The 13,798-nt window shown below is 43.4% G+C and overlaps 1 protein-coding gene across 1 annotated transcript in view; it reads right to left on the reverse strand.

Moving 5' to 3' along the window:
* MYO3B (myosin IIIB) overlaps positions 1–13,798 on the reverse strand; it is a 331,558-nt gene that overhangs the window by 285,624 nt on the left and 32,136 nt on the right. Inside the window, exon 6 of the mRNA XM_036422089.2 lies at positions 13,213–13,358. Within this exon, the coding sequence (XP_036277982.1) occupies positions 13,213–13,358 (146 nt within the window). The remainder of the gene's footprint in view (positions 1–13,212; positions 13,359–13,798) is intronic.

Raw genomic sequence — 13,798 nt, forward strand, 5'->3', positions numbered from 1 at the left:
CTAAGAGTGGAACTGCTGTCCCAAAGAGTAATTTTGTATTTTTTTCCAGCTTTTGATAGATATTGACAAATTGTCCTCCAAAAGGCTTTACCAATATTCCCCTTGAGAATGGTAATGCTTTCCCTCCACATTCTTACCAACACTTGTTATTAACCATCTTTCCCAGATTTACCAATTTAATGAATGGGGGGAGGAAGGGGAATGGCACAGTAAAATCACATGTTACTTGGAGGTGGGAATGGTGGGAAGTATAGATTTTAAACAGATAAAGTGAAAACTGTGTGCAGTCAAAATTACCTTTGAATAACTCTTAGAAATACACTGTGTTTAAAACCTACACCTTACTCTACATCTGGACAACGCAGCCAGCTTTTTCCTAAGGCTGTCTCTGGAGCTCCAGGGGGAATGTCTATGGCACTCTCTGTATGAAAAGTACACATCTTTAAACACCAGACTCACATCCCGGTGTGGTAGGGATCTCTCACACTAAGAATAAGCTGTGAGGTGTGCAGCCACCTGAGTAAACATCAAATGCCAGCTTGCATCTCGCCTTCAGCTGGCAGAACTGCCCCATCCCAGTTCCCCATTTGAGCTGGAGTCAGGTAACGTAGGTGCCCCTAGAAAGCAGCTTAAAGGTGTCCCATTATTTTATTTCCTATTTTCTTGATTTCTATGCATAGTGACTTAAACAGTCTGCACTGTCTCATATTTTCAATGACCATTTATATTTCTTCTGTGCAATGCCAATTTCTATCTGTTGTCCTTTTTTATCAATTGGACTTTTCTTACTTAACTGAAAGTGTTTCTTTATATGACACAAGTATTAATTTTCATCTAAACGTATGATGCAAATATTTTCCTTCCACTTGAGTGTTGCTCAATTGGTACTCCTTTATATACTCATGTTATTTAACTGTTTCCTATGTCTTTCCAACCAGAGCATCAAATGAGCCTTACATTTTTACTCCTCATCCTCTGCAGTGACCAAGTCAATGGTAAAGTTACAAATAGGCAAGGATATTAAATAAATTGAATGAATTACTATAAAGAAAAGCAAAGTTTTAAGCATATAACTCAATATTTAATTTGATAATTTGACAAGTTTTCATAAGGGTTCCTTCTTTCAATCACTTTGCCCAGTATTCACTGTTTTGCATTATTACCATCGAAATAAACCTTTTAAGAGCAACACAGGGCTATACAGAGCTTTTATTAACCTTCCTTTAATTTCTGTCTCCATGGATGATATTGTCATGAGCTAAGAGGTATGGACCCACTATAGATCTCTAGTTATCATGACACATAGAACTGATACCTTCTTCCCTCGTTTGTGGCAGTCCTTTCACTCCCCTACTTGACAAAAAAAAAAAAAAAAGGATGATGAACACACTTCCTTGTACATGTTGTTATTGTTTTTTTAAAAAAAAAGTGTTAAGAAATACATGATCCTTGCCGAAACTGGTTTGGCTCAGTGGTAGAGCTTCAGTCTGCGAACTGAAAGGTCCCAGGTTCGATTCCAGTCAAGGGCATGTACCTTGGTTGCGGGCACATCCCCAGTAGGGGGTGTGTAAGAGGCAGCTGATCAATGATTCTCTGTCATTGATGTTTCTAACTCTCTATTCCTCTCTCTTCCTCTCTGTAAAAAAAATCAATAAAATATATTTTAAAAAAAAAGAAATAGATGATCCATAAAAAGGTTTATTTAAGAGTATTCTAAGACCAGTCATAATTTCTGGTAGAAAGCCTACAAAAATACATAATTATAACCAACTACAAACCAACTTGATCAGTTATTCAGAAATTCATTTGTTTATCTCAGAGAATAAACCAGAAAATGATATGGATTAAAGTTTATTAAAAAATTAAATGCTTTATCAACTTTAGATGTGTTTTCTTTCATGGTCAAGGTAAGCATTTAATTCATTACATTAGAAAATCCAAAAATTTAATCTTGTATTAGGCCAAGTCACCGGAGAGCTATTCATGTGAGTTACATTGTTTTATAAATTTTGATTGAATTTTTAATAGTCACATATAGTTGGATTTACTATAAAGATTATAGTGAAGACATTTACTGTTACTCATCCTGATCATGCTGCTTGTTTTTAATCTTCTAAATATACCAAATTATGTCACTTACTGTATTTCACTTTTTGCCTTGACAGCTAGGAAGCTCAGAAGCAAAGGTGTGAAAGTTTGATATGTGTTTTGTTTATCAACCTCCCCTTGGCTTAATCTTTTTCCTATCTTTGTTTACTGGTTCATGCAAAATTCCTTCTCTCACGTGCTTCCATCTTGTTGCACAATATATGTTTGTAAATGACCTTAAATACTTTTTAAAATGAGCCCAGTGATAAAGAGATGGATACCCAATTAGAGAGAATAGAGTAATCAAGGTGTAAGAGTGGAAGCTAAAAGCAAACCCTCAGTGGGATCACATATTTTCTTTAAGCAACGAGTCTGGCATTGTCTGGGCTGTAACCCAACAAAGTGACTATGTCCTTTAACTCCCTATCTCTGTCTGTTTTGGAGGTCTCAGTTTTGACATCTCTCTGGTGTGACAGCTCCTTCACTTTGTATCCTGGCCTCTGCCTGGCCTGACCTGGACTGCCCTCTGCTGTGAACTACCCACAGCCTGGCCCTGGCTGTGTTCCTAATAGCTCTAAGCTGCTGATCTTGGCCCAGCCATGCTGTAATTATTCCTAAATTCATGTAGGTTTTTATCACATTTACCCTCCAAGTTACACAGAAAAGTGCTTTCTTTGAGACTCTTTTGGAATACATGAACCTTTTCAGAGTGTTGAGGTCTCCAGTGGAGTGATTTATATAATAGACAAAGGATTTAGTCTGCTCTGAAATGAAGGCCAAGGCTTACATATTCTTTAAGTGTCTGTCTCCAGCTGGAGAAACACTTTGGGAGCTAAGGATAAGACAGCCCTCCACCAAGAGGTTAGAAAAGTTAGATAAAGAGATGGGGTGTGTTATAAAAGCACCCCCAACAGCTTCCTCTTTCATAATCAGAACATTGTAAATAGGAATCTTTAAAAACTTAAGAAGCCTTCTTAAAACCTTGCCCTCATCAATTATCTCCTCTCACATGTCTGCATTTTCCACTCTCCACTTGCCCTTCTCTTTAACCTGATTTTCCCACATGACAGCCCCTTCCACTTTCTGTCCCCTTTCACTGACCCGCTGTGCTCGCTGCCCTCAAAACCACTTACAGCTTAACGTTTGCCAGTGCCTTTTGCTCCTCACCTCGCTTCTACTCTCTTCCAAAATCAGGCAATCACCAAACATCTCTGAAATGTCAAATCCAACAAACATTCTTATCCCAGTTTCCATTGTATGTACCCGTTAAGTACATGAGACTTTAATAATAATAGAGGCTGCTATTTATTGAGTACTTACTATGTGCCAGAGCACTTTGCCATAGCATCTCTGTCTTTCACAGCCCATAATACTATTGATATTATCTCGGCTTAGAGAGGGCACATAACTCATCCAAAATCACACAGCCAGCCTGTGGCAGATACAGGATTCAAGTCTAGGGATGTCTGCGTGATGGATTGGAGATGGCTGTAAATTCTCTGCCACTCCTCCCTTCTTCGAGGTGGCGTCTGCTTTCCTCCCCTTGAATCTGGGCTGACCCTGTGATTTGCTATAAGCAGTAAAACGTGGCCAAAGTGACAAGAAAAGTCCAAGGCTGGGCCTTATGAGATCCGCAGCTCTGCTCGCCTGGGCAAGAAACTGAGAAGCCCTGGGCCTTGTAGGAAATCCAACTAACGGCGAGGGGAGGATGGAAGTGAAGACTTCTTGGACCTCCCAGCCCAGTCACCTGCTAGCTGAATGCGGCAGCGAGTTCCTGCCCCGGCAGATCCTCACTGAGCGGAGCAGAACCATCGCCCAAGCCCTGTCTGAAGTCCTGGCCCCGAGAATCATGATGAACCAGGAGCCATTGTTTAAGCCGCTCAACATAGGCAGCCACGAAGCGTTAGGGCTGTTCCTTACAGGACCATAAATCACCAAGAAGTCCCAATCTAAAAGCCTAAGCCTCTTGGCCTCTCTAATTTCCACTGCCCCCTACCTACTCTCCAGCAAACCAATCTCCCCTTCTGTATTTTCAGGCTTACTTAATGATACACCTGTCCTCAGTTACCTCAAAATCCCTTTTGATTTAAAGCCACTTGTCACTTTGTGAAGTTCCATTTAGCTTAAACCCGGTGGCTTCTGCCATATCACCACTTAACGAGGCACCCTTTACCTGCCCTGCTTTCCAGGACTCTAAATTGGACCCACAAGTGCGACCTCCATGCCCCTTGCCTGGGAGCTCCTGTGACCCACCTGCAGATCAAGCCAGACAGGGCCATCCAACTTTTGTAGTGCAGGAAGGCACCAACATCAATATTTATCCTTGGTAACAGGAAAGCATAATTTGTTTCTTGTCTTTTACATTAAAAATACATGGATATAGGAGTGCTAATATTTTCACTCTGCACCTGGGTTTTTGTTTTGTTTCCTCTACCTTGGAGACCACTGGGACAGTCAGTACCTCTTCTTTATTCCTCTTCCTCTGCCCACTCCCACCACCACTAAGTGCATATTGATGTGACTGGTATCTGATGAGGACAAAAAGGGTAAAGTTTGGGGCAAAAAAAAGTGTGGAGGAAGGCACAGGGGTGGTGTGGGTTTGTTTCCTCCTTGGATGGATTTTAACATGAGAATAAAAATACAAGGACCTGTTTTTTCTGGAGATTTGATGCTGCTCCATCAAGAGAGGAGGGCAAGAAGCTGACCCAAATGGTGAGGCTCTGGGAACAAGAAGAGTAGCTCAGGGTCCCAAGTAACAGAGTGACTCAGAGCTCAGGAGAGGGGCTGCTCTTCTTCTCATTGGAACTCAGTGGTTGGGCATCCTGAGACTGGATGCTTCGGGAGAAACAGAACCAGCAGCCACACAAGCAGGGGAATCCTGATGGTGGGTGAGTAGACAATAAGTGGGCAGAGACCGTATAATGATGGTAGCTCACAAATGGAGCACACCCTTGAGGATTTCTAAAACTTTCTAGACAATATTTTTGGGATGTTGTAGGCAACATAATAGACCCCAAGGATGTCCATGTCTTAATCTCCAGAATCTGTGAATATATTAGGTTACATGATAAGGAATAAATAAGGTTGTAGATGAAATGATGGTTGTTGACCAGATTGTCTGTGTGGGCTCAGTATAACCACCGTGTCCTGAAAAGGGGAAGGGAGAGGAAGAAGAGTTGGAGTGATGCAATGTGAAGTAGACTGAACCAGCCACTGCTGGCTTTGAAGATGGAGGAGAGGGCATGAACCTATAAACAACCTCTGGAAATGGGGGGGGGGGGGGGGCAAAAAGAAAGTGGAGTTCCCCAACAGCCTCCAGAATGGAACTCAGCCCTGGTGACTCCTTGGTTTTGCCCAGGGAGACCCATTTCAGTCCTTTACTTTGCAAACTATAAAATAATACATTTGCATTCCTTCACGTCACTAAGTTTGTGACAATCACTTGTTAAAGAAGCAATAGGAAATTAAGACTGGGGGTGTGCAGCAATGACACCAAAGAAGGACATTAGTCTGTCATGGCTAATTTTAGGAAACCCACACCAATTCCTACTGATCACAGCTTTTTTTTTCCCCCCCTCTCTAAGAATGCAGATTATTTAAGGGGGAAGAAACATGAATCATAGTAATTAGCCATAGTGAAAGTTAAGCTCACCAGATGGTAATTTGCAGATCCTGCTTTCTCCTTTTTTTTTGAAGGATTGAAGCACTCTCTCCCTCTTCCAGGCCTCTACCACTCTTCCTGTTCTCCAGGACTCTTCCAAGATCACTGACAGTGAGTCCGTAGTCTTACCTGTATATTCTCTCAGTACCTGGGGTATCACTCCTGCCAGCCAAGAAACCTGAACTCAGCTGGAGCAACTACGTAAGTGCTCTCCTTACCATCCCCTCGCCTGCTTGGGTTTCTGTCTCCCCTTACCAAAGTTTTTAGTGTTTCAGAGTTGGACTGAGGAGAAAATCATTCTCCCTGGTGGAGAAAATGGGAGCAAAACTGAACCCAATCTTGAGTCAGTGCCCTGTGTCTGGAACTCCTCCTGTGGTACGTTTATCTGGGGACAAGAATGTTTCAGAACCAAGGGAAGGTTGTACCTACCAAGGGGGCTGAAAGGAGCCTGAAGAGAGGGTCAGCCAAGCCCCCACCACACAGCTCACCCACCAACCTCAAAGCCACCACAGGGGGTGGGGGGAGTGGTTGGAAAGGAAAAGCACTGCCGCCTCCCTTCTCTTCAGCATCACCTTTCACTGCAGACACAATGGGAACTGGGAGCTTTGCTTCCCAAAGGGTAGCTCTTGGCATCCCATTCAGGGTGTGTATGGGGGCAGGGGAAGGATGTTCCCATCTCTTAGGAATCTGTCTGGTAACAAAGAAATTGTAACATTGGGTCTTTATGACAGAGTCTCTCAGACGGGTGCAGTGGAAGCAGCAAAGATTTATTGAGAAATTAGTCTTCATTCTCTCCCAATTCCCCACACAATCATCAATCAATCGATTAGATAAACTTTCTCATAGCTCTTTTGCATGGAAGTTTTTACTTCTTGAGGTACAGGGAATATCAAACCCTTTACATTAGAAATATACCCTTGAGATGTGTTCTTTGGTATCACCCAACAAAAGCCAAACGCTTGCTATGTACTCTTTGTGAGCAATTGATGTAACACCTCCGTGAGGCTGATAATATGCATATCTCCATTTTACAGAGGAGGAAACTGGGTTTGAGACATTAAGTAACGTGGTCACGTTCATACAGCTTGAAGGTGTGAGTGGTGCTCACATGGGAACCCATGCAGGCTGACTGTAGAACACTGTGGTTAAGGAATTGCAAAAATGGTCCAATTGTCTCTATGCTTGGAACCCAGTCACCAATGTGAGACTAGCCCTGGCTGGCCTGATGGAGGATGTAAAACCACATGGAGCAGAGCCAAGTCATCCTCATCAAGGCCATCCTAGACCAGCTGGTCCCTAGCCACATCCCTAGGTGACCACAGATACAGGAGTAAGCCCAGCCAAGAGCCATAGACTTATGAGAAATAATAAGTGATCGCTGTTTTAAGCAACGATATTTGGGGGTGGTTTACTACACACCAGGAGAGAACTGATACAAACACCACTGCACTGTATTTCCTTTCTGATGACTGGCTTCATCTGATTCTCCAGAATGGACAGCTCCAGCTGTGAAGAACCTTCCTTCCACCACTTCAACTCTCTTCACCCTTCTGTTGTCCCTGCCCTACCGCCATGCCAACCCATGAGGGCAGTTTATAACTGTTCCTCACCTTTATTCCCTAGTTTTCTCTGGCGTCAAGGGGAAACTAGGGTGCCTCGAACCCGTTAGCACTATTTTGAGCTCTGTCCTTGCTTACCCTCCTTACCCACCTCTCCATCATTTAGGAGCTAAATTGGAATTAGCCAAAATGCATGGTACCAAAATAATGAAAGCAGGGTAATGAGGGGGAAAGCACCGAGAGTGCCGGAAGTCAACACAACACTGCTCTTCCGGCCTTTCCCTTCTCTCAGGGCTGGCTTCTTACTCGACACTGATGGAGGGGACTCGAAGTCCCTGAAGGCAAGCTCCTGCTTTGCCACCTGATCCCCAAGTTAAAGCTTGAAAAGCTCAACTCTCCCTGCCTGCCAGGACTCAGGGGGGCAGCAAGCTGTACCTCCACAGGAACTAATGGCCCCAGCTGCTCAACTCAAATTAAGAGTTTGGGAACATGTTCCATGGAGTGAAAACCTTCTGGGGCCTTTCTGCCAACTGCCTCCAGCTACTGTGTTCCCAAGAAAATGGAAAGGATACCCCAGGGGGAGGGGGCACCCCTGAGATATCCTGAGGAATGGGGACTACAATCCATTAAAATCCACTAGAAGTTGCCCAAAGAAAAGGGAGAAAAATGCTGAATTGTTTTTCTATTAGTGCGTTGCAAAACTTTTTTTTCTTCTTTCTGCTGTTAGGCACTCAGTATATGCTGAATGATGCTAATTCTTCCAGCTCGTCTTGCTTTATGAGTGAAGCTGGGATTGGGAGGGTTTGTTACTTAAAAGGCCAATAGCTAAGTGACCTCGGTTGGTGAAGAGAAACCAGAATTCTCTGGGGCAAATCTGGCCTTCCTGTGCCATTACACACCACCCCCCTCACTTATTGCACTTTAACAACAATAGTTTAGTTTTAATTTCTTTTCCGTAGATGTCACAGCCCTCGGGGAAAATGTCCTGTGACGATTCTATAATAGTAGGACAATTACTGGTGACTCAGGGCTTCCTGCTGCCTCTGCATCCTCCCTCAGCTGAGGAGCAGGCTTCCCATGTAGGAACAATTTGGTTTGTGAATTATAGAAGTCAGAATGAAGGGAATCTTGACCTTAAAAGATGATAGACATTCAGAAGAAATTAGATGAAAATTCAACCCAAGGATTTTGTTTCAGAACAGGAGTCCCTGAAGAACCCTGTCCTATAGACTCCCAGTGTTTCAAGTGATGATTCCCCCTTTCTGAGCCCCGCCACCCATTTCATCTGAGTATCCCAAGACTATTCTTTTATAGTCCTTATACCTCTTTTTTTGCCATCCAACTTCTCCCCAGTACACCTTTGCTATTTGGTGGAGGAAGAGACAGTAAAGCTATGTTTTCCTTGAGAGAAAAACCCGTCTTCTTCATTTATAACTCAAGCACTCCACCTAAGCCTGATCCAGAGTGATGTCCTAGGTTGGAGGGCGCAGGCATGCCCACATCCCCAGTAGACCGCGTTTCAAAGCACTTTGGAAAATGGGTAGTTTGGAGCTTGGAAAGCATTTCCCCCTCCCATAAGCATAAAGTTCTAGAGATAGGCTAAGTCCTCGGATTCAGCCACAAGACCCTGAGGGGCCACAAGAGTCTAATACGGCTCCCCAAGTGAGAACGTCAGGTGTTTGCTATAGAGACTCCTCCTAAACCATCCTTTAATATAGTTTCCATGAGAAAAAGCATTCCGACTCTGGAGCCAGACGCAGATTTCCATTTACCAGAGAACGAACGTGAGCTTTTCCCCCTGGAAAAGTGAAAAGGAAGGAGAAAGGGGAAGAGATGCTGGCTTTGCCAGAAGGGCCTGACCCGGCAGGTGCAGGTTTTGCACGGAGGGCAGGATGGGACAAAATCCTCTGGGTACCAACAATGATAACATGGAATTCCTCTCTGCTTTTATAGAACATAGGCTCTATAATTTTTCAGTTCAAACACTTGAAACACGTGTTTTAAGTGAAGAACTAAAAGGTGGTGGCTTAAGGGGAGTCTGGAAAGGAAGGGATTTCTGGTTTAAGGGTCATAAATCAATGAGCAAAGGTGGGCCTGTGTTCACCTATGATAACACTCTTGATTTCTCTTCTTCAGTTCCTTAACTGACACAGTTATTGATGTTAATACAATTCTAACTCTCAGGTTACAGTGTCTATTTAAAATTAGAGGCAGGGAGAAAGATGCTAGACTGTCAGCTTCTTAAAGGCTTACATTCCTATTCATTTCTATACAGCCCCGTCTCCCCGACAGGTGCATGCCCCGGGCTTTCTCCTTGGGCTTCCAGTTTTCTCCTCCAGAAAAAAGGGTGGTGATAGAACCAACCTCACAAGGGACTGTGAGCACTGTATGCCTTTATATTTTTAAATACATAGCACTGTGCCTGCCACATGGAAAGCACTTGATAAATCTAAGCTATTGTTATTTTTACATCATTATTTGGCTAATTGTCCCACATTTTGTACCCAAATTAGTTTCTCAGAGAATCTGGTAAACATTAATGTTGGCTGGGATAGTGAGTTGAACGGTGTAGCCTCCAAAAAAATATGCCTACTCAGAGCCTGAGGACGTGTCCTCATTTTGAATAAGGGTTTTTGCGGATGTAATTATGACAAGGATCTCAAGATGAGATCATCATGGATTAGGATGGGCCCTAAATCCAATGTTCTTCTTGGACGAGACAGAGCAGAAGGCGCAGAGAGACAGGGGAGAAAGCCACATGCAAATGTAGCAGCGATTGGAGTTAGGCAGTGCCAAAACAAGGAGCGCCAGAACCTGGAAGGGGCGAGGAGGCATTGCCCCCTAGAGCCTTCAGAGGGAGCGTGGCTCTGCAGCATCTTGATTGGACTTCTGGCCTCTAGAACGGGAGAGGATACATTTCTGCTGTTTTAAGCCACCGAGTTTCTGGTATGTTGCCGTGGCAGTCCTGGGAATCAGAAATAGTTGGATAGAGTTTGGAACAACCTAAATTTGTTGTGGAAAAAAAGCCCACATGTGAATTGGTATTTATCACAATGTCTCTTTTTCTGGAATCAGGTACTGCAGGGAAAGTTCTCTGTAGGAAGGAAAAATCATGGGCCATTCTGCACCATCCACTTCCAGCCGAGGGCATTTCTGCTGGAAATCTTGAAAGCATTCTGAATGAATGAATGAATGAATGAAAGAAATGGAGTGAAGTGGAACTACTCAACATGCAGCAAGACCCTAGGCAGTGCTGGCCATTATCTGACCAAGAATGAATGGGCAAGAGACACATTTCTCAGTCCTTGTCCAATTAACATACCCACTCTGGTCCCCACTGCCTTCCGGGTCCCCACGTGTAGTGGTCGAGAAGGTCATTAGACAAAGACTCCAACTTAAGAAAAGATACTTGGTTGCCAAGGAACCAACATAATTGTACATTTTTCCTGACTCTATGGGTTCTTGCAATTACATCTATGAAACAGATCTCCTTTTTAATCTGAAGAATATATCCAGGTCATCTGCAAGATCCTTCTAAGACAGGAATTTTAAAGGAGCCCTCGGGAGAGGATGTTGTCAAAGCCATGGATTCCCAGAGAAACTGTTCTATTCTTTTCCTCTCTTATACCTCCCGGAGAAAAATACCAGCAGACAGAGCAACAACTGCCAGAAAGAGGTGACTTTTTCGGAGCAAAGGCATTAGCCAAGATGACACATGCTGACAGGTTCAGTAAATAGCAGATGCTCTGCCAATCAGAAGATAATTTCTGCGTGTTTGCAACGTAGGAGAGACTGCGAGTCACACGGGATTTCAAAGTCAGGTCACAATCACTTCATGTGTCATCTCCTAATGTGAAGGTCAAAAGGAAGGAGAAGGTGGGTGGCGGCAGAGAGGGGAAGAGCAAGGAGACCTGGAATCAACCACATCCAGGCAGGCCTCGCTTCATACTTCCTGACCGCGCCCAGGGAACCTGCATGATCACCTGCTTTGTAGACATCTGAGGCTCTCACCTCCCAGGTAACCAGCACTTCATCCACTCCTACGTCCTTTGTAAGTCGTAAAAGTCCCTTCCTGCCTAACTCAGGGAAGGTTTCCTTTCTTTCCCTTTCTTGGTAATTCATTCCAGTAAGGAAGGGGTTTTATAGAGAAGAAGTGAGTGAGGAAGGCCAGAGGAGGAAGTATCCGGGACCCAGAGTCCTCTGAAGCAGACTTCACTGTTCAATGGGAAGGAATCCCAAAACCCTGAACACACTCAGACCAAACAGGAAGGAAAGATTCCAAAACCAAACAGATTCCAAGGGTTTCTGTGATTGTCCTTTGCTTTTCTCCTTTAGGAAAGAAACGACTGAGAGAGAATGAGAGTCAGAGACTGAGGTTCTCATGAAACACACAAATAAATAACTTGAGAGCCTATTTAAAGGATGTGTTCAATTTCTCCACTCTCCATCAAAGAACTTTTCCAAGGAAAGGATACATTTTTAGCACTCAGAATTAAGATAGTACACACACACACACACATATCTAAGCTGCCTCACATTTATCACCATCTGAAATAAAGTTGGTCTGTACACAAATACATACTAAAAAAGAAAAGAAAAACTATACCCAAGTATTGTAGATGGCCTCTTACAAAAAAAGTACAATATTTTGCTAATCAGAAGCCACACCTTAATTGTGATCTTTGGGAAACTATTAGATAAATGATGAAGAGTTAAACCAAATATCATAGCGCACACACAAGTCATCCCAGACACTGTTTCTACAATATTTTCTGACTTATTATGTATACAATACTGTTGTGTGGTCATGCATTTCACATCCTTTTAAACCTTCAGCAGATTTTTCCCCCCAGGAGACTATTAATTTTAAAAGCCATTAATTTTGTCTGCCCTTCTAGTCCCCAGAACCTGTTGTTGTACTTTGGAAAAAGCAAAAAGACCAACCCTGTCCTGAGTGGGGAACCATCTTTGGATGAGGTAGAAAACATAGCGTCACAATGATGAACGCCACAGAGCCTCATCTGCATATAAATAGACCTACTCAGAAATGCAAATTGCAATCGGGAGAAATTTTTCAAGGCTGTGATAGCTGCATGATTGCGCAGAGAGGAAAGGTTAACACTTGTATTAGCCTGAGTGGTTGAACGGCTCCCGGCCAGCCAGAGCCTCCCTCTGAAAGGGAAATGTGAAAGGTACAAAGCTCTCAACGGCCACCTGGCCAGGATGGAGCTCCCTTTCTGCTTCTGCAGCTGGCCGGCCGCGGCTGGATTCTGATGGAAGACAAACAACCAAACCTCTTGTACAAACCCCCCGTGAATACACACAATACACCGGCATTTAACACCAAACTGACGTCTTTCAGCACAGTTTCCCATTGAGGTAGAAATTAAGAGACGGGAAGACAGTCATATGACTGATGTAACATTTTAAAAAATACTGGTTAGCGTTGGTCTGAGTAAACACAAAAACAGGATACACATTTTTATTCATCCCCAAATTTTCCTGAGTACTTGAGAAAGATTCAAATGAAAAACAAACACACATAAATAATTATATAATTGAAAACAAAACACAATACTTAGATTACTTAACCCAATATTGCATTTGTAGTCTTCTCATGCAAAGCACCAAAAATGAACATCTCAAAAATGGGAGTGCGTACTGAAAACACGCAATTGTTACAACCAAGTCCCGTTATTCCTTGAGATATGTTATCTTTCAGGGACGTTCGCTACCCTTGTTCCTCTCCTCTCCCCCAACACACACATACATACAAAGAAATACTGTTCATTTTATAATCAGGCTTTCACAGATTTGGAAAGAAATTGTTTATGATCTATTATCCCCACTAACAGCCACTTTCACAAAGAACTTATGAGCCAAGAGCGCCATCATGTGTCTTACCTTGGAATTTTAAAGAGCGTTTTCACAGGATGCATGTCAAAGAGGGGAGGGTCTCCGTCCCCCAATTCAATCGCTGTAATCCCCAAGGACCAGACGTCACAGCGAGCGTCATAGGAAGAGTCATACTGCTGTTCACAAGCGATAACCTATCAGACAAAAGCAGGACACATCACATCAACCCCACTGCCACCTCAGATGTCGCAAACAGCCCTCGGCCAGCCTACCTACCCTCTAGGGTCCCTTCTCAGTTCCCTTGGCTATGCTGACGTTGAATTCCAATAATAACAAGGCCTTATGTGTGTGTGACTGATTTATCATCCGATATGGTCATCAACTTTTTAAAAAATTCTTTCTTGTTCGAAGTATGCCGAAACCGGTTTGGCTTGGTGGATAGAGCATAGGTCTGCAGACCTCCATTCCCATCAAGGGCATGTACATTGGTTGCAGGCACATCCCTGGTGGGGGGTGTGCAGGAGGCAGCTGGTCAATGTTTCGCTCTCATCCATGTTTCTAGCTCTCTATCCCTCTCCCTTCCTCTCTGTAAAAAATCAATAAAATATATATTTTTTAAATAAAAATAAAGTAT

Source organism: Pipistrellus kuhlii, unplaced genomic scaffold, assembly GCF_014108245.1.
Source record: "Pipistrellus kuhlii isolate mPipKuh1 unplaced genomic scaffold, mPipKuh1.p scaffold_m20_p_7, whole genome shotgun sequence".
NCBI lineage: Eukaryota > Metazoa > Chordata > Mammalia > Chiroptera > Vespertilionidae > Pipistrellus > Pipistrellus kuhlii.